This window comes from Phocoena phocoena, chromosome 1 (assembly GCF_963924675.1).
Source record: "Phocoena phocoena chromosome 1, mPhoPho1.1, whole genome shotgun sequence".
Classification (NCBI taxonomy): Eukaryota; Metazoa; Chordata; class Mammalia; order Artiodactyla; family Phocoenidae; genus Phocoena; species Phocoena phocoena.
This window is the reverse complement of record NC_089219.1, coordinates 35,507,309-35,530,750: the sequence shown is the minus strand read 5'-3', so window position 1 is coordinate 35,530,750 and position 23,442 is coordinate 35,507,309. Positions and strand designations below refer to the sequence as shown.

The window sequence follows — 23,442 nt, the reverse complement described above, 5'->3', positions numbered from 1 at the left end:
GATTGAGGCTTCCTTATCCCTGCTGGCTGTCAGCCAGGGGCTACTCTCAGCTCCTAGAGGCCACCCATATTCCTTCTCCATCTCCAAAGCCACCAATGGACAACTTCTCACGCATTAACTTCAAATCTCTTTCACCAGGAAGAGCCCTGGGCCTTTTAAGGGCTCTCCTGACTAGGTCAGGCTCACCCAGCTTAGTCTCCCTTTCATAAATGATTTGGGACCTTAACTGCATCTGCAAAATCCCTTCATAGCAGTATCTAGACTAGTATTTGATTGAAAAACAGAGAAAACACACTCCAGGTGTGTACACCCGGGAGCAGGAATCTGGGGAGACTATCTCCGGATTCTGCCTACCACACCTCTCCTCACTTTAACCCGATTCCTTATTTGAAGAACACTAGTAGTAGTAAAGGTTTAGGTTTCCAGAGAGGTTTTTCCGGATCGAGATCGCCTCTTGATAAAATGGTAGTCAGTGGGATTTTGTGCATCCCGCTGATGGGGATGCGAATTTTTCACCCAGATGAAGAATGAGAGGGCATACTGAGGGAGGAAAGAGGAGAGCCCTGCTAGATATTTCCTGTTTGTCCCTCATTCTGTTTTCCTCCTTGCTTTCTGCCCAAACAGAGGGACTGATGTTGGCTCCATCAATGGGTTCCCTTGTCCTTGGGCTCTGGTTGGTTTATCTAGTGGGGAGGCCCAGCAGGAGATTACAGGGCAGAAGGAGAGTCAGGTAGGGTATTTATTTCTCAGGTTTCCTCCCTACAGGCTGCCTCAGGTTGCCCGTGTCCTGCAACTGAGGGCTTCGGTTCCTCGTAGGACAGTTATCTCTGCACGACTTTCTCCTCCCGGATTTCAGTCCCCATGCCCCCATCCCCTTCACCCTTTCAGGCTTAGGAGGAGTAACAGCTCTGCTGTTCCCAGCCCTAGGTTGCTTCACTATCCCATGTATCTCCCCTACGCCTGCCCACGCCTTCATAAATAGTCCCTTTATTCAATCTTCTGAATTATCCTAATTTGAGTGTGCCATCTGTTTTCTGTTTGGACTCAGTGATACAAGAACCTATTAAGAGATAGGCAGGGGAGTATGGCAGATGGAGATACAAATATTACCTTTATTACCACTACAACTGACACTGGACAATATGGCTTAGGTCTGCTAGGCAAGCAGGCTGCTAATATTTCACCCCTGAGGTCAGCCCTGTGAGGGTTTATTCCTGTAAAACTTACGGCAGAGGGGGGTAGGGTAGGGAGTGTGCTTTTTTACAGAGAGAAGGGAGGATGGGACTGAGCTGAGCAGTTTGGCGCCTCCTTTCTGACAAAGGAGTCACTCTCCTTCCCCTGGGAAAGACCGAGAAGGCGGGGCAGGCGCCCAGAGACATCTATAGAGGGCAGACCTTCTTCCAAACAGGAACGCGAAGCCTGGTAGAAAGGTGGCACTCCATCTGGAAAGATGTTCAACTTCAGCCATAATGAACGATTTGATTTTTTTAAATGTTTTTTTCCCCCCGCTTCAGATTGGCAAGAATCCAGCCTTGATGAAGATGCAGGGAAACAGGCGCTCATAGGCTGTCAGTACGAATGTAAACTGATAAAGCGTTTTGAAGGGCAATTTGGCAGTGAATTAGAACTTTAAACGTGCATATCCTTTGGCCAAGCAAGTCCACTTTCAGAGAGATATACTGGAGAAATATTCATATTTGTACCCACACACAGAAAGGCATGTACAAGGATGTTTATTGTAATACTGATAAATTGGAAGCAATCTTTTGTCCATCAATAGGGGAAGGATAAAATTTTCATATTCTGGGGCTTCCCTGGTGGCGCAGTGGTTGAGAGTCCGCCTGATGATTGATGCAGGGGACACGGGTTCGTGCCCCGGTCCGGGAAGATCTCACATGCCGCGGAGCGGCTGGGCCCGTGAGCCATGGCCACTGAGCCTGCGCGTCCGGAGCCTGTGCTCCGCAACGGGAGAGGCCACAGTGGTGAGAGGCCCACATACCACAAAAAAAAAAAAAAAAATTTCATATTCTGGAATAAAATGCAGTTAAAAGAATGGCCAAAGAAAGGGAGAACAGTAAGACAGATTGAGTTTATATATATAAATAATTATATATATATATATTCCCCCCCACAAAGGAAAGACATCCTATAAGACCTCCTATGTATAATGCTAAGTGGATAAAAAAAACAAGTTGCAAAAAATATATACCTAATACCATGGGTAGAATTCATGAGTGTAAAAATTAAACAAGGGAAGAATAAGATTCTGTAGTTAGGGTTATTGAGATTTTTCAAAATCCTAAACATGAAAAAAAAACCTTTCTGACTATCCACACTTGTTCTCTTTGAGTCATACATTCACTGGTTGTATTTAAGTTTAAAGATTGCATGTGGATGGGAATGTAATTAGCTAACACTCTATTAAATAATATGGCCAAGAGCCTTCATGTGTTCCTAACAACATGCATATGTAGGGCAACGGCACAAGAAGAGTTTCTGGATGCAATCCAGCCACCCAGTAATAGAACAGAAACTAAAGATAAGGGCCAGTTATAGGAGCCTCCTTTTAAAGATAAGGATGTATAACATGGAACAGCAAATATTATTATATTCTTCCAAGAATATAGTGATCGCTCATGCAAGCACAAATTTTGTAAAGTGATTCAATGCTGTTTTGTATAATGATGTTATTATTCAATGTACTGTGTGTGTGAAATGATTCTGTGTAAATGTGCTGAAATTTTAGTTATCGAGTCCTAATGTATAATAGATGTATCACGAATATTCCCCTATGACATACTTGGATACCCTATGAAAGAAAAACTTTACCAAAGGTTTAGTTTCCTTTTTGACAAGCTATCGTGAATCTGTGTGATATGGACTATTACTGGTAAAATTGAGTAAAGTGGGAAAGTTAAATTCCGAAGCCTTAGAAATGCAGACTCAATGGTTCAAACAAATAATAAAGTGACACTAGATTCTGAACACATGGTTGGATGTGAAAATATATAACATGATATATGGAGCCTGATTTGAACATGCTGTATAAAAGTGATAAAAAGGCTGGGAGCTCAAATAAGAAAGTTAAAATAGAAATGAAGATGCTCTTGTATTAGAGGAAGGTAGGAAAGAGCTTAATGAAGATCGGGCGAAATAAAAATCATCAGCATAAACTCATGACTTTGAAAGATAAAGACTCCCTCAGAGACACTGAGATCCCTAAGTTGCTATCAGTCATCCAGTTCACCACTACCAGCTATATGAAATGATATAAATTCATGAAATGATATAAATACATAGCCCAAGTGCCCAGGGTCCAGGTCTTCAAATTGCTTCTTACCAAAAGCACCAGGTGTTTTTTGAAATGTGCACAATGCTTGGTCTTGGGATGGGAAAAGCAAGTTAGTTCTGAGACATCTCTTTTTTGGAAAGAATTAAGATGAAGCAGGAAGGCTAGCTTGATTGATTTCCTTACAGATGTTCCAAGGGAATACAACGCCTCTCTCGGTTTTTCTTGCCACATCTCTCTGTACATCATTTCTATTCTCTCTGCCTGAATGTCCCCATGAGGTATGGTTCTATTAAGAAGGAGAAAAGAGGCAACAGATGTGGGGTAGGCAATCTACAATGTCTATAACAGGTACTCTGGTTGGTCCAACTTGGGTCAGGTGCCCACTCACTGACCAATTACTGTGACTGGGAAGAGAGGATCTTATAAGAAGATGACAGCATCTATTCACACTTAAGATGAAGAAGTGGTGAAAGTGATAATTCCCCCAAACAAGGGAACAGTTCCCAGAAGAAGAAAGGGAACCTCTACTAGATATCTATTGCCGCTAACAAATTACCCCACAACTCAGTGGCTTAAAATGACAAATGTTTACTATCAAAGAGTTTCTGTAGGCCAGAAATCTGGGCGTGCCTTAGGTGGATGTCTCTGACTCAAACCTTATCTGTCATGAGGCTGCAGTCAAGGTGCTGGTCAGGATCACAGTCATCTTAAGGCTCAGTGGGAGCAGACCTGCTTCCAAGCTCATTCACAGGCTGCATCAGCCCCTTGGCATAGCTCTTTCCATAGGGCAGCTCACAATACGGCAGCTGGTTTTCCTTAGAGCAAGTGAGTGAAAGAGTGAGAGAGGGCACCCAAGACACAAGCCAAAGCCTTTTTGTAACCTAATCTCTGAGGTGACATTGGACCAGCTTTGCTGTATTCTATTTGTTTGAAGTGAATCTCGAGGTCCAGCCCATATTCAAGCAGAGGGGGCAGGGAGACCAGAATGTGGAGATCACTGGGGACCATTTCACAGGCTGCCTAGCACAGGTTCTGAGCAGGTAATACAATCAAAGACCACTAGCTTGAGCAGTGACACATTGAATCCAAAAAGTAGTAATTCTGGCCTAATACAAACAAGCTGAGTCTGTAGAAAAACCTTGAGATTCTCATGATACTACAATGAGGACGTTAATAGAAAATGTGCTAACAGGTGGTAATAATGCATACAGAAAGTTTTAAAATTTTGTTCTTATTAAATATGAACCAGATACAAAATGATATTTATAAAATATATGTAAGATATAAAGAGTAGTGATAAAAACAAAGATGTGTGATCACACCACACCAGAGAAAGGGGACAACCATTACTCTTGAAGTCTCCAATGCCACTCCCTTCCCTCCCACTCCAGAGGTCACTATCATCTTGTGGTCATTATCACTTGCTCTTCTTTATAGTCTTACCACAGATGTTTGTAGCCCTGCACAAGATATTGTTTGGTTTTCCCTGCTTTTGACTTCACGTAAATGGAATCATACTGTATATATTTCTCTGTGATTTGCTTCTTTCACTTACGATTATGTTTCTGAGATTTATCCATTCGATGTGTTCATACTGATGCTTTCAATTCGACCTAAACATCACTAAGCTCTTCATATATTACTCTAATCCAAGAGCAAACTCAATTTTACCATTTGAGTCACCAGCTTTTTCTTCACTTTTATAAACAACACTGTAGGACTATACAACAACACATCTATACATTTATCAATGGACATTTGAGTTAATTCCTTACTTTTGCTACATAAATAGTGGTGCTATGAACATCACTGAATTATTTCCTGGTACACTCGTGCACGATGTTCTCCAGGAGATAAACCTGGGCAAGGAACCGCTGGATCAAAGGTATATGAATGCTCAGTTTTAAGAAATAATGCCAAATTATTTTCCAAAGTGGTTGTAGTGATTTATACTCCTATCAGCAGTGAATAAATGTTGCAGTTGTTCCAGATCCCTTCCAATACTTGCTATTGTCTGACTTTTAAGGTGTTTTTTTTTTCCCTCCAATCTGGAAAGTATAAAATGAAATTTCATTGAGGTTTTGATTTGCATTCCCCATATTAGTTGTAATATTTTTTATGACATTGGCAAGTGCAATCCAGTGGTCAAATGCGACTCTGAACTCTATGTGCAAGTGTCAGCCATTATCCACGTAACTATTTACAAGCTGTTGTTATCTTAACTGATCATCATACCTGTACAAGTTCTTTGATTAAAAATTAAATGCAAAGAATCAAGATTTGTAATAACTTCGTGTAATGCTTCTGTTGCAAAGTGGGTTAAGATATAGACAAATGGTGACTAAAGAAAATAATTGTCATGGGCATTGTACCTCTCTTGTATATATTTTGATACATTATGTAAAGGTGGTTGTAAGGGAATTAAGGGGAAAAGTGAGTCACGCACATCTAGCTTATACATCATCTCTGCTGCCCTACAGGGAATACAAGCGAAAAAGGAGTGGAACCATTGGAGGCTGGACAAATTTTGTTTCTGGTACAGACCCCAGCAGATGGTGGTGCTTTGAAAGTCTTAAATAGAATTTGCATACTCAGATTTACAGTGAAGTGTTAATAAGGAATTACTTACCTTAGATGTTATTCTGTATTGCCAACAATGGATCATAAACACGATGAAGTTGGGATTGAAGTTGGGATTGTTAAACTTAGTGAGGTCACATCCTGATTGGACAGTACCCAAGAAACACGTTCCAGGAGGAGTCTGATTTCCAAGTATACTGCCAGCTGCAGGGGGGCAAGAAATCAGGTGATCAGTCATAGCTGGTGGCAATCCGTGCTTGGAGGCAGAGCTGAAGAAACAGTACCTGCCAGGCACTTGCATTCACTCTGAGCTGAGCCTGGACCCCAGGTGCCTGGGTGAGCCCGACTTGGGATGCCGGAGAGCAGTGACAGGAAGACAGTGGACGCTGGGTTCTCCTGATGTTGCACTTCAAGCTGCTTTTTGTCAAAGCTAGTACAGGAAGCAGATCAAGATGACGTCTATGAATGTATTGTCCACGTGTAAACTGACAATATTTTTGAAAAGCCATTTCGAACAGTCGTCAAGAACTTAAGCATGCTCCTATTTTTTCACCCAACTTGGAATCTGCCCATTCAGTTGGTTTAGTGTGGCTGAAATATTGATAAATTCATTTGAATGATCTGAAGAAACGTTAAGAGGCTACAGACACAGAAACCCGGGGAAGTCTAAACATCCTGGCCTTGGGAAGTGTAGACCTGGGAGCTGCCGTGGGTTTGGCCAGTCCTGAGAACTCTGCAGCAGCGGTATCTCAACGTGCTACCCCTATTCATAGTGCTCAGTTTCCCACCCCCTCTGCTCTAGCTTTTCTTTACCACCTGACTCCCGCTTATTTAGTTTCTTCAGCCACAGTCATCTTCCGGCAAACCCACCTCCCACTTGGCTCTCAGTATTTCCTTGTTTGAACTCTCCAAGGGGGAGCCTGATTGGCCAGACTATCTTTCCAAATTGGACAAATCAAGGGTCTTGGACTATTCTATGGATTGGCTGCCCTTGGATCAGATGTCTTTCCGTGATCCAATCAGCCGGGGCTGAGAGGGGACAGCCCGCCCACAGCCGCTCAGTGCGGAGTCCTGGGGTGGAGGCAGTTTTCCTTATGAAGGACTTCGTACTTTGTTCCTACAAAAGAAACCTAAGAAAACGATTCAGAGTTGGGACTAAGAAGTGCATTAAAGTGCTTTTGTAGCGCACGCGCACACACACGTTGAAATCCCTAATGACCATCAACAGAGTAGCATGATCAATTCTGGGATGTCCAGGTGCGGAACAGTGAGCAGCTAATTCAAGGTTTTCACGGGAAATGCTCACGAAATAATATGCCATAAAATCGCATATACACTATTATCAGGGTTTTCTAAGAAAAGACTGCACGTGTTTAGTTTTTGCTCTGTACGGGAAAGTTAACGGGTGAGTGGTGCGGCACACACTTTCAAATGTTCCATAATGAACAGGTACTCTGGTTATAATGAAGGAAAAACACGAAGCGTTTGTTAGCGTCCACGCTCCTTCACGTTAATTGGGCCCGCACCTCCTCCGCGCGCCGCCCTCTCCCGTCAGGGAAAGTGCACTTTTCTGGCCAGTCCGCGGTTTTTACGACGCACGGCTTTCCCAGCCGGAGAGAGCCGGCACCCAGTTCGCGGCGACAGCGCGCCCCCGCCCGGCGGGGCCGGGCACCTCCGCCGCCTCGGCGCCCGCCCCGCCCCGCCCCGCCCCCCACTCGGGCCCTCAGTCCCCTCCCCTCCCCGGCCCCGCCCGCGGCTGCTGCCTTGCGGCTGCTGCCTTCCGGCTGCGCGGATTCTGCCCCAGGCGCGCTCCTGGCCGGCCATGGCTCCGCTGCGCTTCTCGGCCAACGTGTCGTGGCTGTTCCCCGAGCTCCCCAGCCTCCCCGCGCGGCTCCGGGCCGCGGGAAGTTCAGGTTTCAAGGCGGCCGAGGTCGGCTGGCCGTACGGGGAGCCGCCGGAGGCGCTGGCGCGCACGGCGCAGGAAGTGGGGCTACAGCTCGTGCTGATCAACACGCCCCCGGGTGCGCCGTGGGGGCCCGGGCCTGGGCGGGGCGAGCCGGGAGAGAGAGCCGGGAACTGAGGTCCATTCTCTCCGCAGGAGACCGAGAGAAAGGGGAGATGGGGCTGGGGGCCGTTCCCGGGAGGCAGGCGGCCTTCCGAGATGGGCTGGAGCAGGCTGTGGTGTACGCCAAGGCTCTGGGCTGTCCTAGGTATCCTCCTCTCTCCAATCCCCCGCCCCCATGACCCGCGAGAGAACAGGCCGCCGAGGCTTGAGAGGCTCAGAGGTCCGAGCGCACTGGCCTTTCTTCGCCCCTTCCGTCCGGGTCCCTTGTAAATTGCCTCCTGTATTTCATCTGTTGTGTGTCACTCTCAGTTTGCAACTCTTTCTTGCTCAACTCATGCAGGGATCCCATGCTGGGAGCTTAGTCTGATCTGGGAGATAGATAGCACAGTAAACAAACGGAGTGATCCATTTGAGGACAGGTCAGTTCAAGGAGGCTGTGGGAGCAGGTAGGCAGTAACTCTGTCTGGGATCAGAGAAAGCTTCTTACAGGTAGTAAGTAGTGGGTCTCTAGTGGGCACTTGCTTGAGGTAAGGAGCATTCCCGTCAAGGATGCAGGGGCCAAAGGCAAGAGGGGCTTGGTGTGTTCTGCAGAGTTTACGAGGCTGGAAAAGTAACCTGTCTGCTTTGGAGGTGGCTGAAAAGGATCAGGTGGTGAAGTGAGGGGGACTCAAAGTGGGACTGATCTCATAAATGTCAAATCCTGCACAGAGCAACCAGGCTGAGAAGGAACTGGCAACAAGGGGTTATTAAGGGGGTGGAGGAGTGTGTGTGCAGAAAACAGATGGGAAGCTAAGAAACGGATGCAAGGAGGCGTGACAAGCAGCGTGGAATTCCTGAGAAGGGTAAGGGTCAAAGTAATTTTTTAAAGGTGAGAATCATGTTTGTAGGCATGAGGAGAAGGGGCACGGAAAAGGAGAATTTGGAAGTACAGGAGGGGCTAAGTGAGAGACCTGGGGAGATGGGAAGCCGGCATGATGGGAGAGCAGCTGGAAGAGGTGCACCCAGGGAGCGACGGAGTGAAGGCTCGCGCTTCGAGGATGGACTCCACAGCCCCCTCCAGGCCCATTTTCCCCACAGGATTCACCTGATGGCTGGCCGAGTGCCCCAGGGGGCTGATCGAGCAGCAGTCAGGGATGAAATGGATACAGTTTTTCTGGAGAACCTGAGGCACGCAGCTGGGGTCCTGGCTCAGGTGAGACGGTGAAAACACATACAGACACACATGCTTCATGAATGTGTGTGTGTGTGGAGGGGATGCACAGTGGGGAGAACAGTGAGGCACAGAGGCTGGGCCCCGGTCCAGGCCGGAGGGATTGGTGATGGGCTTGATCGGTGATTGAGGGGGTACAAACCTTAGGGAGAGCTCTACTCACGGATCCTGCCTGGTGCTAGGAGAACCTTGTGAGGCTGCTGGAGCCCATCAACACCCGCATCACGGACCCCCGGTACTTCCTGGATACGCCCCAGCAGGGTAGGACCCCAGCCCTGTGTCTCCTCCTGTCCCTTGATTCTTGGCGCCCTCCTTGAGTCTCATGGCCCCCTCCCCGGTTTCTCTCCCAGCGGCAGCCATCTTAGAGAAAGTTGGAAGACCCAACCTCCAGTTACAGATGGTAAGTGGGAGAGGGGGAGTGCTTCTCAGAGGGCCCGTGCGCCTGTGTTCTCCAAATCCAGGCAGAATGGTGTGGCCTGCAGGGTCTGTGACTCGGAATCTCTGCCCCAGGACATATTCCACTGGCAGATCATGGACGGGAACCTGACAGGGAACATCCGGGAGTTCCTGCCCCTCGTTGGTGAGGGCCCCTTTCTTGGCTCCTTCCTAGTCTGCCATGCTGCTTCCTCTGTCCTCCCACTCTTTCTACCCCCCCCACATCTGCCCACATCTGCTCCCAGGGCACGTGCAGGTGGCACAGGTCCCAGGCCGAGGGGAACCCGGCAGCCCTGGAGAGCTGAACTTCCCCTATCTGTTCCAACTGCTGGAAGATGAAGGCTACAAAGGCTTTGTGGGCTGCGAGTACCAACCTCGAGGTGAGGTGGGCTGAGCTCCAGGCCTGGCCCTGGGGAGGGGGCTCTGGAGGGACAGGTGTCGGGCAGGGGCTGTTTTCCTCCTCGTGGGTTGAGATGCCTCGGGTCCCTCTCCCCTCAGGAGACACGGTAGAGGGCTTGAGTCGGCTACGTTCGTACTGGGATAAGCGGGGCCGCCCAGTCTGGCCAGTGAGGTCCTGCGCTCTAGCCACGCGCCTCTGGGATGGTGAGCTGGGCATCCCGAGTCTCCTCTGAGTTAAAGACAATCTGCTGAAGGTTTCCACCTGCGTGGTATTGGAGGGGGAGGGGGAGGGACACACAGTGCCTAACTTTTCAGTTTCTTTGGGTCACTTCCTTCCTGCAGAGAAGGGACATACAGCTCACGTTCAAGTCCTCCAGTCTGTGCCAGTGTTGCTGTGGAGATGGGAGAGCTTTCGAGCTCACCACCTCACGTACAGATGAGAAACCAAGGGTCCGAGAGCAAAGGGACTCACCCGTGGTCACAGATGCTTCAAAGGCAGAGCTGGGATTGGAACCCAGGTGTCTTAGTGGCAATTGTCCAGCAATGATGTCCCCGTGGGAAGTGAAGACCACAGGGCTCAAGATGGGGGTGGGGAAGGCGGGTGGCTGACCGCAAGCCAAGACCTGCCCCAAGAGGGGCAGGATTCAGGCAGAGGAACTCTAAGGGGTCTATGTGCCACCTGATGTGAAGAATTCCCGGACTCTACCAAGTGAGAAGGGAGGAGGATTCTCCTTCTGGAAGGGCCCAGGGACCTGAGATGGCATGGGCACCTCAGGGAGGTGACCGGACCTTCTGGATCCCTGGGCTGGTCAGTGGCAGTGAGTGTTTAGAGAGGGCAGCTCCTGCTACCAGGTCCCCAAGACACATTCACACAACGACTGGCATCCCTCAGTGTCCAGTCTTGCCCGGGTGCCCAGAGGGCTGGTCAGTCCTGCTGCAAGTGGGCAATCCTACAGAGCCATAATTCGAGGACATTCAGTGGTCCATCCCTCAGAGGAGGCGGGTCCAGAGGGTGAAGCAGGCTGTGTTGATGACGGACTCCAGGTGGTGGTAAGTAGAGACCAGCTGGGCAGGGGGGCTCTCGCTGTCCTGGGGCTGTACCGGGAAGGGCTCTCGGAAAACCACTGTCAGAGACTGTGGGGAACACGGGGCGGGGGTGGTGAGAGGAGGGCAGGCTGAGCCCAGGGAGCAGGGCTCCCCAACCTCAGCAGGCTCTGGGATGGAGCATTAGGCTGACACAAAGCCCCTCACCGCCCCCTCCCATTCTCACCGTCTTTCCCAAGTGGGAATCCAGAAACACGAGCACGAAACAGTCAGTGAACTTCTGATTCAACACAACCTGCAGCAAAAGACAGAATGAGATGCGGAGTGAGGCACACACCCTCCTGGAGGGCGTCCTGAGAGTGGGGCCCGCTCCCATCACCACACCTGACCCTACCTACACTGCACGGCCGCCCAGGACCTCCTCCAAGCCCAACCTCGGTCCTCGTCCTCACTGGCCCCTGGTTAGCCTGTCCAGCCTCACCAGGATGAGCGAGTGGTACTTGACTGGAAGGCCCTGCGTAAGCTCACACACTGAAGCCCAGAAGCAAAGGAGGGTTCTCTCCCCTTGACGCGAGCCCTCCTTTCCTCCTGGGTTTCGTGTCTCTGGCCTCCCTGATGCCTGTCCCTGGTGCTCAGCTTTGTGATCTCTCCCTGGGCAGTTTCTTCTATGCCCAGCTTCAGTCACCACCTGTTTGTATTTAAGTGCTGCCTACATCTCTCTCCTGAGCGCCAATCCCCGATGCCCATATACCTTCTAGACTGTGGTCCTCGAAGGTCCTCCTGGGCCTCAGATTCTTCACCCTTCCCCCAAACCCACTCCTGCTTCGGCGTTCCCGCCACCCACAGAAGCATCCCCACCTGCTCACGCCCACCTGCACCACCGCAGCCTTACCCTAACTAACCTCGGCTTCTCCGGCTGTTGCTTTGTCACACCTTGAAACTTGTCTTCCCCACAAGCACTATGTCGCAGGACCCCTTACCACAGACCAAGCACCTTTTCTTTTGAAATCTTCTCTTGAATGTCTCCTCTCCTGATCGCTGCTCTCGTTGGGGCCATCCTTTAGGCTCTCAATCCCCAGGCTTGTGCCCACTGCCATAGCTCTCCTCTCTACCTGTCCTTCCCAGCAACCTGTCAACCTCTACTGTGCGTACCAATCACCTGCGGATCTGGCTGAAAGGCAGGTTCTGAGCCAGCAGGTCTGGGGTGGGGTCTGAGAGTCTGCACTTCGGTCAGCTCCCAGGTGGTGCTGACGCTGCTGGTGTGAGGACCACACTTTGGTAAAAAGGCCTGAAAGCCCAGGAGGTCCTTTCTGGGACTGGAACCTCCAAGAGCAACCACTCACAAGGTTGGCTTGGCCCTCAGGATCGCTAGCCAAAGTTTGTGCTTTTTGTGAGCCCTGAGGGCACAGCTCTAGGTTATTCTCAGTGAATCACATGCTGTGGCTTGGTGCTTGAAAGGTTTTACATCCATCTACCGGTGTGGTCACTCCATCTCAGCCTCCCTGTTTAGTCAGACTGGGGTTCTTTGAGGGGGACCCTATCATCTCTCTGATGAGGATTTCTGCTGTGTCTCCCCTTTCAGAGGAAGGTCAAAGAGACTTACCAGGTACTGAGTTCCCAAGTCTGGGCTCTGGAAATGGCGACAGCTCTGGGGAAAGCGGCTTAGGAGAACCTTGATCAGGCTCTGGTACCAGGAGACCGTCATAGACAGGAAGCAGTCCTAGGGGAAGGTCCACAGGCATGGATCTGCTGTTCCAGAACCACCTCTGAGACCCTTGCAACCTCTACCGGGGCTGCCAGTGGAATTCCTAGCTTCCGTCCCAGCCCCTTCTGGAACCCACAGCTGCTTACCAGCTGGGGGTCAATGTCCCCAATGGATTTGGCATGGACTGCTTCTAGGAGCTCCTCCAGCTCGGCCAGGGCCAGGCGCCCCCCTAGTCGCAGCCGATCAGGTCCTGGTGGTTCCAGCAAGAAGAGGCGCTTCCAAAGGGTGTCCCGACGGCAGTGCCCTCCAGCCAGCCGTACCAGCTGAGCCAGCCGTGCCCGTGCCACACCCACCTCTGCAGCCAGTGGGGGGAAGAGGGGAGCCGGTCCAGGGGCCAGACCATCCCCTGAGGCCTCCCCAGGGCTACCGGCTGAGCTCCCAGGAGCCTCTGGCTCAGGGGGCAGTCTGGGCGGCTTCCGGAACCGGCGCAGGTCAGCAGTGAGTCTGGGGAAGAGCTCTCGTTGGCTGGTGAGCACCACGAAGAACTGCAGCCTAGGGTGGGGAGGGGCAGGAGTGTGACGGTCACAGCAGGAGAGACACAGGGCAACAGCAGGGAGCGGCTGGGCAACGGGCAAGTTCAAGGCAGGGGATCTGCTGACCGCAGAACGTGCCGCTCGGCCTCTCCTTGCTCCTCAAAGGGTGCGGCACAGTGACAAACAAGCAGAGACACGTCGAAGTCGTCCTGGTGACGAAGTCCCTCAGAGTCCAGGTAGGAGCCAGAGCTGTGTGGTGGGGGTTGGGGAGACGTCAAGCCTGAGCTTCTGATGAAGCCAACCCCACCCCTTCTGTCCAAGAAAACGCAGGTCCCCCACTGCAAGGATGGCCCCGACTCCGGCTCCAGGCATCCCCTCTCGCCTTACCTGTGCCACGCCGACACCAGGGCGTACTCGTTATGTTCCGGGCCTCCTGGCCGGGCCATCCGCAGTGGCTTCATGTGGTAGGAGCTGGCATGGTCGGCCACGTAGTTGTACAGCTGGTGGGCAGCAATGAGTGGAGTTGGGAGCTCCAGGGTCCCTGAGGGGCGAGTTACAGGAGACACTGAGCCTGGGACAGACACAGTGATCTGGTGGGGCCGGAGGATGGGAATCCCTGAGGCTCTGATGGGCAAGCAGGCCGATTCTTTCTGGGGAGCTCCTGAGGGACATGGAGATGGGACAGAAGTGGCTCAGGACACACAGGGGGCAGGGTACACACGACACAGGATCTAAACTTTGCTTGCTACGAAAATTAAACCAAACTTGCTATGAAAACAGACTGAGAAGAACTTAAGACAGAGACATGGGGACAGGGTCCAGGTGACATGAGGCGACTTGACCATATAGGACAGGAGAGGCAGAGACAAGGTCAGGTCCCCGGAAGTGGTCCCCCTGGCCCTGGCTTGAGACACCTGGCGGCCTGTTCCTTTCCGGGTTCACTGGCTTGCCCCTGGGCACCGACCTTGGTAAATGTGATTGCGGCCAAAGTGGGGCCCATCAGGGTGGTGGGCCAGGAAGTGTCGCAGGAAGGTGGTGAGGTGGTAGCCGTGCCTCAGCACCAGGTGGGCGCCCAGCACGTGCTGGCGCACGAGGCGCAGGTGGAAGTCGTAGCTGAACGAGTGCACGTGCATCAGGTCCCGCACCTTGTCACACTCCTCCGTGAACAGCATGGACAGCTGGGGAGCGGGGAGGGAGGACCTGGTCAGGAAACGGTGGCAGGCTGCCCGCCCGTCTCACTTCCCTCCTTGCCTGGAAAACGGCAGCTCAAGATTCACCCCGTCGCCATGGGCCCCTCTGCCAGAAACGCTTCTGTGAGAAGCCCTCCTCATTACATTATACAGTGTTGTAACTCTGTTTACATGAACTGACCATTTTGAGACGTGAACCTTTTTTACTCTGTATCCCAGTCTCCACTCAAGTCTGGCACAGATTCACTCATGTAACAAATACTTGTCGAGTGCCTCCCACGTGCCTACCTGGTACTGTTCTAGTTGCTGGGGATACAAACCCCTACCCTCAAGGAGCTTACAGTCTAGTAGTGGGGAGATAAGACAATAAACATTAGGCAGAATAAATAGCACATTAGTAGATGGTTATGGAAAATCAAGCAGTAAATAAAGCAGGTGTGGTTTTAAACAGGGTGGTCAGGGTAGGCCAGGTGTGTAATTACTCACTATTAGAAAGGCTTTCCTGGTCGCTTCCCATCCCTCCAGCTTTATCTTCTCATCAAATTACTTGCTCTTGCGACGTATACTACATATTTTCTCTACACTCTTGTACCTGCTGTTCTGTTTGCCTGAATGCTGCTCCCCCTGGTCCCCAAAGCTGGCTAACTCCCACTCATTTGTAAAGCTTCATCTGGGACATCCTGCCAAGGCTAGTCCAGGGCTGGCCTCCTCTAATTCATCTGTGAATGAATGAATGAACGAACGAACCATTGATGGAGGAAGAAAGGAGGGCAGAGACACAGAGCTGGTGCTTCTCTTGGTGTAAATCAGCGTTACTGAGAGTGTGTTAACAGTTGGATAGGTGATGCTAGAATGGCAGAATCTACCTGACCGTGCCCTTGGGGGCACAGGGCATAAAAATTAACAGGAAAGGAAATCAGTGACTGTAGAAGCAGCAGTTGCCTAGGAGTCAGAGTAGCTGCGTGACCTTGGGTAACTTACAACCTCTCTGCTTCAGTTTCCTCATCTACCATGGAGATAAAGGAAAGGTCCTCATAAATTTAGAGCTGCGTGATAAACTGCAGTAACCAAGGATAAGCCTCAGAGTCAGAGACCCAGCTTGCAACCCTAGTACTGCCAGCAACTAGCTGTGTGCCCTGGGGCACATCACTTAACCTCCGTGAACCTCAGTTTCCTTATCTGTACAGTAGGAGTAAAATTCTCCTCTTCCCTTAGCATGTATACTAAGCAGTTAATAAATAAGTAATAGCTATAATAAAGCAACTTAGAAATCTAAGTAAGGTTAGAGATTAGATATGTAGGTGCAGAGAGAGCCAAGCTGGATGGAGATCAGGGGGCAGGGCAGCCAGGACTTCAAGAAGCTCAAGAGAATAATGGGGTGGGTCCTTCCCGCCAATACTACAGCAAAGTGTGAAAGAGTACCTGCCTGTCCAATCTCCCTTCTGTGCCCTGGGCCAGGTAGGTTCCTGCACTAAAATCACCAAGCTTTCCTGGATCTCACTATCCTGTGATGACTAGACCAGGCATCCACACCTGTGGGCTGGATCTGAGCTGTCCAGATACGGGAAGAGTGTGTGCCATCTGTACTGGAGGGCGACGGACTGCACCCAGTCAGACCCTGATCTCTCAGAAACTCAACTCGAGGCACAAGGAAGGCAGAAGCCAAACAACGAAGGGGCTGAACTCACTCAAGGCTGGAGGGCTTCGGGTCTCCGACCACACTCAGTCGCGACTCATTCTTTCTGAGCCCTCTTGAGTGCTCAGAACCTCATGGGGTGCAGAAGCCCTGCCTTCAGGCAGTCAGACAGGGACAGAAATAACAACTGAGTGTGGGGGGCTGTGCTGTGTGAGTGGGGACTCTAGTCCACATTCTAAGTGTTAGTGACTATATGGACAGTGCCAGGTTGTCCCCAGCCCTAGACGAGGCCAGGACTGCCCATGGCACCGACCCACACATGTGTCAGATTACCCGCTCTGCTCAAATGTCCTCACTGTCTACCCATGTATGGTCAGTGCCAGAATGACCACAGGGCCAGACCAGCCACTGTACTGCACTGCCTTCTGCCCCCAGTGCCATGGCTGAGTACAGGTCTAGACTACCACAGAGTAAGACTGGTGCCTGAGGAAGGCAGAGCACTGGAATGGCCCAGACGCCTGCACCAGGTGGTCACTGGGGCTGCACTGACTACGCCTGAGACCTCACGGCCCTCCGTCCCCACCACATACCTGGGAGTTGACAGCTTGCCCCATGGGGATTCGGGAACATTCCAGGGCAAACTGTTTGACACAGAAGTAACAGCCCTGGAGAGAGGACGAAGATGAGGTCAGGAGGGCGAGAGACGGGTGGGCCTGGCTCTCCCCATGTAGAGCTCCTTCTGCTCACCTGGAAGGCCAGCTCCATGAGGATGATGCCCCCGGGCAGTGCCCGCTGCAGGTGGTACGTGGTGACGGGACAGCCAGTGCTCTGCAGAAAGGAAAAAGACGAGTTCAGGGGCAAGGGCAGGGGGCTTACCAGCCTTGGACCATCGGGGAAAAAGTCCCCTGGGTCAGTGACTTTAATGGTGTCAGGCTGGGATCAATGACCTCAGTCATCACCCAGAGCCCCCCGCTTTAGGCCTTGGGCAAATAATTCAGGCTCAGTGATGCTGGTGTCTGAGGCATCACTGATTTCACTCTTGGGGAAGGAACACGACGACGTGTTACCTTGGGGCTCCCTTCAGTTTTGGCTTTCGGGCAGGAGAAGGAGCCCCGACCTTCTGTTCCAAGGATAGCCATGGCCCGCAGCCGGCTGGTGCTGCAGAAAAGGAAGAGAGGGACAAGGGGGTGAGGCAGGCCAGTGGGGTGAAGGGTCACGGCTATCAGACCCAGAACCCATTTCACGTGGAATCGTTCTGCAGGAGAGGAGACAGGCCCAGAGAAGGGAAGAACCTGCCTGGGGTTCCACGGTGGGTAAGTGGCAAGGCTAGGCCAGGAGTCCAGGGCTCGATTGTGGGGTGGGGCTCTCTCCACAGCAGCTGCTGCTCTAAGGGGGAGGCGGAGACCAGGCCTCTCTCTTCCAGTGAGAGGGTGAGGGTAGAGCTGCAGAGGCTGCTGTGACTGGGGGGGGACACTTATGAGCGGATGGAGATACCTGCTTACTGTGGACAGCAAGGGAGGGGAGAGTGTGATGTCTGCCTAAGATTTCATGGGGAAAGTGCAAGCAGATGCTTGATGCCCTGGTTAGGGACATTCCCCTGGGAGGGAAAAGGGGTTCTCTTTTGACCCGGGAAGGGCATTTTCAGTGTTCCACAGGCCTGCTGTTCTTCATTTCTCAACTCAGAGGCAAAGGGAAAAGAGAAATACTGTGAATGAGGACAAAGTAGAAAGGGCCAGTGGGATGCACTCATACTCAGGAGCTATAAACCACTGGAACTCCTGCTGGGGGTTCAAAGCCTCTGGCAAGAAATGTCCCACTTAATCCTCAAGGAAATAGGGACCAGACCTAACTAGTGATTGGTAATGGTTAGAGACTGGAGAGGAAGGAAGGCCTGACTTTAAATTCTCCTCTAGAAACATATTTTTAATCCTAGTATCTTTGGTTTTAAAAGGGAATTCTGATTTCCGGGAAGAACATAACTGAATGGGAAGGATGCGAACTCCAGAGAAATCCCTACAGCTGGGAACTGGCTGTGGGGGGCAATGAGCAGAGAGCTCCTCCTGGGGTCTGTCACTGAGAAATGAGAGGGGTGCTGAATGAAATGTCCCAGAGGCGCAGGCCTGTCCTCTCTTCCTAAGGCCTGGAAATGAGAGGGAGGCCTGGGAGGTAGAGAGCTGGTTACAAAAATGCTTAGGAGTTGGAATTGGCTTTCTGGGCCAAGAGGGCATCTTGAGTAAGGAAGTACAACTTATATTTACTAGTCTGAAAAAGTATCAAACTGAAAGCAGAGAGGAGGGAGAAAACAAACTCACACATCTGGATACACGAAAGCAACAGCATAACACGAACAGACATTTTCCCATGCAGCCACTGGGAAGGAGCTGGGAACATAGAATCTGGAGGCTCAGACGCTGAGAGGGGCATAGGGCACGGGCCATAGAAATGGGAATTTGAGACTTGACACAGGATGGGAAAGGTGGTTGCAGAGTTTTCACTGCGTTCTGGGGAGATGGAAGGTGTTGCCAGAGGAGCTGTCTACTACCTCCCATGACTCAGACCTCTCACTACTGGCCAGTGAGTGAACATGACCAAGAACAGGCCAGAGGACGGTGATGCGAGTAGGCCCATTGCTGAGTCCTTGGTGAGAAAAAAACAAAACAAAAAACAAAAAAAAACATGGTGAGAAAAGAACTTCCTGGGCCAGGAACTATGTAAATCTCTGGAGAGGTCAGGAGGTCATCAGGACAACAATCATTAAGACCCAGGTCCAAGAGCTTGTACAGGACTGGTGTGTGTGGATGGACACCAGCGTGAAAGCACAGAAGACACACGTGGGCAAGCAGCTCTGTGAAAATGTACCCAGTTTGTGTACGAACGTGGCCATGAGTTCCACGAGATGTGTGAGGCTTACGGAATGTGCTTGAGGGCTGCAGGTAGGTGTCCCAGATCCTCACGTGTGTGTGCGGGCCTGATGAGATGGATGTACGCAAGGCCCAAATTACCCAAATAGGACCCAAGAGGAAGGGTGTGTGGGGCAACACCTGCTGAGGAGGAGGAGAGGAGGGTGGGGAGACGAGACGCGCTCACCTGCGGGCGGGCGAGGGGGGCCGCAGCGGCACCAGCACAAAGCCCATGCTCTGCAGATACTGCACGTACTGCTGCAGGAAAGCCAAGCTCAGCTCCTTCAGCCAAGGCTCCTCCCGGGCGCCCGGTGGAGGCCCATCCGAGGAGTCGCAGCTGGCGGAGGCCTCTCGGCTCCCAGACCCTGACTCAGGGCGGTGGCGCCGCTGTGGGAGTGGAGGTTAAGAAAGGCTCTACCCACCGTCAACCACCCTAGCAGGGGTGGAGGAATGGAGGTCCCCGCTGGGTAAAGGGAGGTCCCACAGGAGAAATCCAGAGTCTGGAGCCTCACCTGCCCCTCCGGGGGCCCAGAGGTCTCTGGGGGCCCATGCAGCCAGGCTGCGGGGTCGAAGAGCAGGGCCGTCGCACAGTAATGCACCAGGCGGGATGACTGTTTCAGGGTCTCCAGCTCCCCGGCCTGGGGAAATGGGCAGTGAGCACTGGGGCGGTGGCCAGGGCAGGGTCATGGGACGCTCCCAGAGGACGCAGGTTGGCCACTCACACTGATGGGCATGCTGGCTGGGGCGGAGCGCTGCTGCCACGTTACAAACAGGTTCTCCATCTTCATCTGGCGCTCCAGTTCTGGGGGTTGGAGGCATTAGTAGCGGCCCCCAGGAATGGCCACCCCTGGCCCTGCCAGACTCCACAGACTGCCCTGCCCGCTTCCTGGCTCAGCGCCCTCACCTCTGCGCTCTGCCATCTTGATCTCCAGGAACTGTTGTCCATGGTAGGTGACAGGATCGGGTGGTCTGGGCACAGGGCCGAGGGAGGAGCTGGGGCGGGCGGCCGTGATATCCCTTAGGGCCTCATCGAAGGGGAATGTGTCCAGGGAAAGGGGGCCCCCACCCCGAGAGGACCCACTCAGCCGTCCCTGCTCGCGGCTCAGAGGGGGGCTTGCACTCCGGATGAGGGTCTCTGCTTCCATGGTCGGCAGCAGGAATGGGTTTGGCTCCTAAGAGAGACGGAGCCTCACAATGGGTCCATGGCCTTTGCCCTCAGACCTCCTCTCCCACCGCCCCCGTGGCCTCCTCTCTCAGACTCTCCCTCCCCACTGCCCCTGCCCTCAGCCTGTCCCCTCCCTCTCCTGTTCCCGAACTGCTACTTCCTTTAGCTGACCACTCAGGAGAGGAGGGAACCTGAGCAGCAGGCACCTTTTCGTCGCGCACTGGGAAGTCCAATTGGCCGTAGTGGTGGAAGAGCCCAAGCTTCTGGCTGAGGAGGCAGAAGATGAGATGGGCGCGTGCGTTCTGCCACTGCACGAGACGAACCAGTGCTCGGCCCAGGGCCGCCCCCAGGTCTGGGGCCCAGTTGTAGGTCAGCAGATGCAGCTGGAAGTCAGGGCTCAGCGTCAGTGGGATCATGGAGCCCCTCCTCCCAGCCAGCCCCTGGCCCCACGTCTACCTTCTTGTCCATGACCTCCAGCAGCAAGAACCTCTGCCGGGGAGCATTTCGCCCCAAGCTCCCGTCGCCTCCTGGCTCGAAGCGCTGTACGGCTTTGGCAGCTACGGGGTCAGGGAGGGGCAAAATGAGGGTCTGGGGGCCGATCCCCCTCGATCCCACCCTGCGTCCCACGGGGTCAGCGGCTCCAGGGTCAGTCACTCTGAGCCCACCCTCCTCCGGGCCGTGGCCTCACCCTGCTGGGTGGGTCTCCTCCACTGCGAGAAGTTCCTTCCCAGAAGCAGCAGATGCCGCTCAGCTGCCGGGCGGGGAGTTGGGCCCAGCTGTCCAAGGGAACAAGGACTGAAGATCTCTGGCTCAGAAGCCCTAGTGGGAGGGACGGACAGAAAGCAGACCATCCATGGCCCCATTCCCTGGTTATCTCCTCCTGGGCCAGGCCCCCACCTCTCCTACCTCAGCTTCCGTGAGACCCCAAACTCACAAATGCTGCTCAAAGATGCGGACACTGGTGTCTCCAGCCATTGAGGTGACCAGAGTGGTGAACTCAGACAGGACAGATGGGAGCAGGAACCGGGACACCACGTGAGTGGAGCTCCTGGACACCGAGGCACATCCTGGATCCAGGACACAGAAGTCACGGTGGGGCTGTGGCATGGGGACCAGGGCAGGAGCTTAAGGGTGGGAGGGGGGCTGGGGTCTCACCCATCTGAACCATGAACTCCATCCAGCGCTGAGCGACGAGAGCAAACACAGGCTGCAGGGTGCCTGCCTCACCCTCCTCCAGCTGTGTGGTCCTGCGTCTGAAGACACAGCAGGAGTAACAGCCTTGCACCCACATACAAGACGGCTGTGTTTACATGCACCCAACATCCCCTGTGACCACACACACACACCTTTGTCTCTGGGCTCCAGACTCTGGGCCTGCTGCCCGCTCAGTCCCACCGGGAGTCCGAACACTCTCTGTTTTGTGACGCCTCCGGCCCCGAGTGTCTTCTGGCCGATCCAGGACAATGTCATCAGTTGTTTTCGGGGAACCCAAGTCCCCACATTCTGTTTTACTCTGGCAACAATGCAGTAAATGAGGAGGGGCTAAAGGGAAGGGGAACGGGGCGGAGGACGGAGGCATCATGGACGGTAACGAGAGCCTGGAGGATTTGGAGGCCCGGGTTTAGGCCCTGGAGGCTGGCCAAGCAGCCTTGGACAGGCTGCTCAACTTTCTGGAGCCTCAGCTACCTCACTGGTGAAAGGCCTGCTGCAATCATGCAGGCTGTGAGGATCTGACAGGAAAAGTGGAAGTGAAAGCACTTAACAAGCTGAGGCATTCTCTGTATCTCTGTATCGGTGAGAACTTGCCACGCTCTGCACACTCCTATACAAGGCACAGAGCAGTTTTACACAACAGGAGATCTGGGGCGGGGCGTGTAGGGGAGACAGGAGGCAGACAAGAAGGCAGATATCAACTTCACCACCTCCCTTTCTCCCATTACCAGCATATCCCAGAAGCTACGTCGGCCAGCTTTGCTTGGGGGTGTCACAGGCTCGCCAGGGCGAGGGCCAGGGCCAGGGCCAGGGCCAGGGGGAAAGATGCCAGCTTGGCCTGCAGGGCTCTTGGTTTCCAATGACCCGCTCTTGAGACTTCCTGTGGGCACCAGACATTACAGACTCCTGTCACTGACCATCAATCCCCATTTCAGACAACCTAGCCCCGAGACTGGTAAGAGAGTGATGTGCCACTTACTCTACCTGTTCCTGAATGGCAGTATATGCAGTTGAAGGTGCATGGCTGTGTGTGTGTGAAGGGAGTTCCTGACCACATATTCCCCCTCTGAGTGAGGGACCAGCATGCATACATTTCTACCAAGGCATATCACCTTGCTGATGCAGGGAAGGTGATGGACAACTGTGAACGTGTATTTCAGATGGGGCCTCTGTGACGTCTCCCCAGACTCTCACGTTTGCACCTAGACCTGTGAGGTTCTCCAGACCCTGCACACCTGGGGCCGTGTCCTCTGTGCATAGTGAAGCTGGCAGCAGCCGGAGCTCCATGATGGCATCAGCCAGGGCCTGGCGAGCTGCTGCTCGGAGCTTCTCCTCCAGCTGCACGATACTGATGTTCCCCTTTTCCCACACATCCAGTCGAAGCCGTGGGGCCCCGTTCGGAGCTGGAGGAGAGAATGGGGGCCACTTGAGTGTGTCCCTGGTTTCTACAGCATTAAATAAACACCCCCTCCTCTGACCAAGCTTCCCTACCTGAAGAGTTATCCGGCACGACTGGGCAGCGAGTGACTTGAGTCAGCTGCTCAAATTCCTCCTCCTGCAGTGGGTCTGGGGGCCCCGGAGAAGAGGGGGGGCATGGTGCCAGTGAGATGGGGGCTCCCTCCTTATCCACAAAAGCTAGAGTGATGCAGGCGACCCCTGGGTAGAAATCCATAGGAAAGCTCAGGTCTGGGACTTCCAGGCCCTGCCCCACCCCACCCAATCCCCCTCAGGTGCAAGGCTGGGAAAGGCCCTCAGCCGCGAGACAGGAACAGGCTTTCCCATGCCTGGTGGTGCCACGGGCCCAGGCCCTGCACTGTACCTTTGCCCCCAGTGCCTTGTCCTCCAGGCTTGTTGTACAAGTAGATGTCCAAGTCGGGGAGGCCACCCTGTGGTGGGAGTGGATGCTGGGGAGAGAACGGCCACCGAGCACTAAGACCAGGCAAATGGACAAATGCCATCAGGGAACGGGTATCCACAAGGGGAAGTGGGGGACAGCTACACGTAAAAGCACAGGAAGACACAGGTAGATAATAAAGGCCAGGGAAGGGGGGCCTGGGTGTACACAGGTCCATGGGC

General features: G+C 53.0%; 2 protein-coding genes across 2 annotated transcripts in view; one reads left to right on the top strand and one right to left on the bottom strand.

Annotated features, from left to right (window-relative positions):
• The first annotated feature begins 7,667 nt into the window (after window positions 1-7,667).
• On the top strand, window positions 7,668-10,233 carry HYI (hydroxypyruvate isomerase (putative)). Its single transcript, XM_065885742.1, has 8 exons — window positions 7,668-7,893; window positions 7,971-8,082; window positions 9,015-9,129; window positions 9,330-9,408; window positions 9,498-9,547; window positions 9,658-9,727; window positions 9,828-9,962; window positions 10,081-10,233. The coding sequence occupies exons 1-8, from the start codon at window positions 7,695-7,697 to the stop codon at window positions 10,212-10,214; spliced, it is 894 nt and encodes a 297-aa protein (XP_065741814.1). The 5' UTR covers window positions 7,668-7,694; the 3' UTR covers window positions 10,215-10,233.
• Window positions 10,234-10,971: 738 nt separating this feature from the next.
• SZT2 (SZT2 subunit of KICSTOR complex) overlaps window positions 10,972-23,442 on the bottom strand; it is a 47,394-nt gene continuing 34,923 nt past the window's right edge. The window contains exons 49-72 of the mRNA XM_065880773.1: window positions 23,186-23,270; window positions 22,858-23,022; window positions 22,602-22,769; window positions 22,095-22,246; window positions 21,501-21,667; window positions 21,310-21,407; window positions 21,089-21,221; window positions 20,843-20,973; window positions 20,611-20,711; window positions 20,361-20,537; window positions 19,894-20,161; window positions 19,712-19,791; window positions 19,502-19,627; window positions 19,177-19,376; window positions 17,157-17,247; window positions 16,837-16,917; window positions 16,680-16,754; window positions 14,228-14,441; window positions 13,651-13,804; window positions 13,390-13,512; window positions 12,877-13,282; window positions 12,629-12,745; window positions 11,252-11,320; window positions 10,972-11,115 (exon numbers count right to left, since the gene is read on the bottom strand). Coding sequence (XP_065736845.1) covers window positions 10,972-11,115; window positions 11,252-11,320; window positions 12,629-12,745; window positions 12,877-13,282; window positions 13,390-13,512; window positions 13,651-13,804; window positions 14,228-14,441; window positions 16,680-16,754; window positions 16,837-16,917; window positions 17,157-17,247; window positions 19,177-19,376; window positions 19,502-19,627; window positions 19,712-19,791; window positions 19,894-20,161; window positions 20,361-20,537; window positions 20,611-20,711; window positions 20,843-20,973; window positions 21,089-21,221; window positions 21,310-21,407; window positions 21,501-21,667; window positions 22,095-22,246; window positions 22,602-22,769; window positions 22,858-23,022; window positions 23,186-23,270 — 3,525 coding nt within the window. The remainder of the gene's footprint in view (window positions 11,116-11,251; window positions 11,321-12,628; window positions 12,746-12,876; window positions 13,283-13,389; window positions 13,513-13,650; window positions 13,805-14,227; window positions 14,442-16,679; window positions 16,755-16,836; window positions 16,918-17,156; window positions 17,248-19,176; window positions 19,377-19,501; window positions 19,628-19,711; window positions 19,792-19,893; window positions 20,162-20,360; window positions 20,538-20,610; window positions 20,712-20,842; window positions 20,974-21,088; window positions 21,222-21,309; window positions 21,408-21,500; window positions 21,668-22,094; window positions 22,247-22,601; window positions 22,770-22,857; window positions 23,023-23,185; window positions 23,271-23,442) is intronic.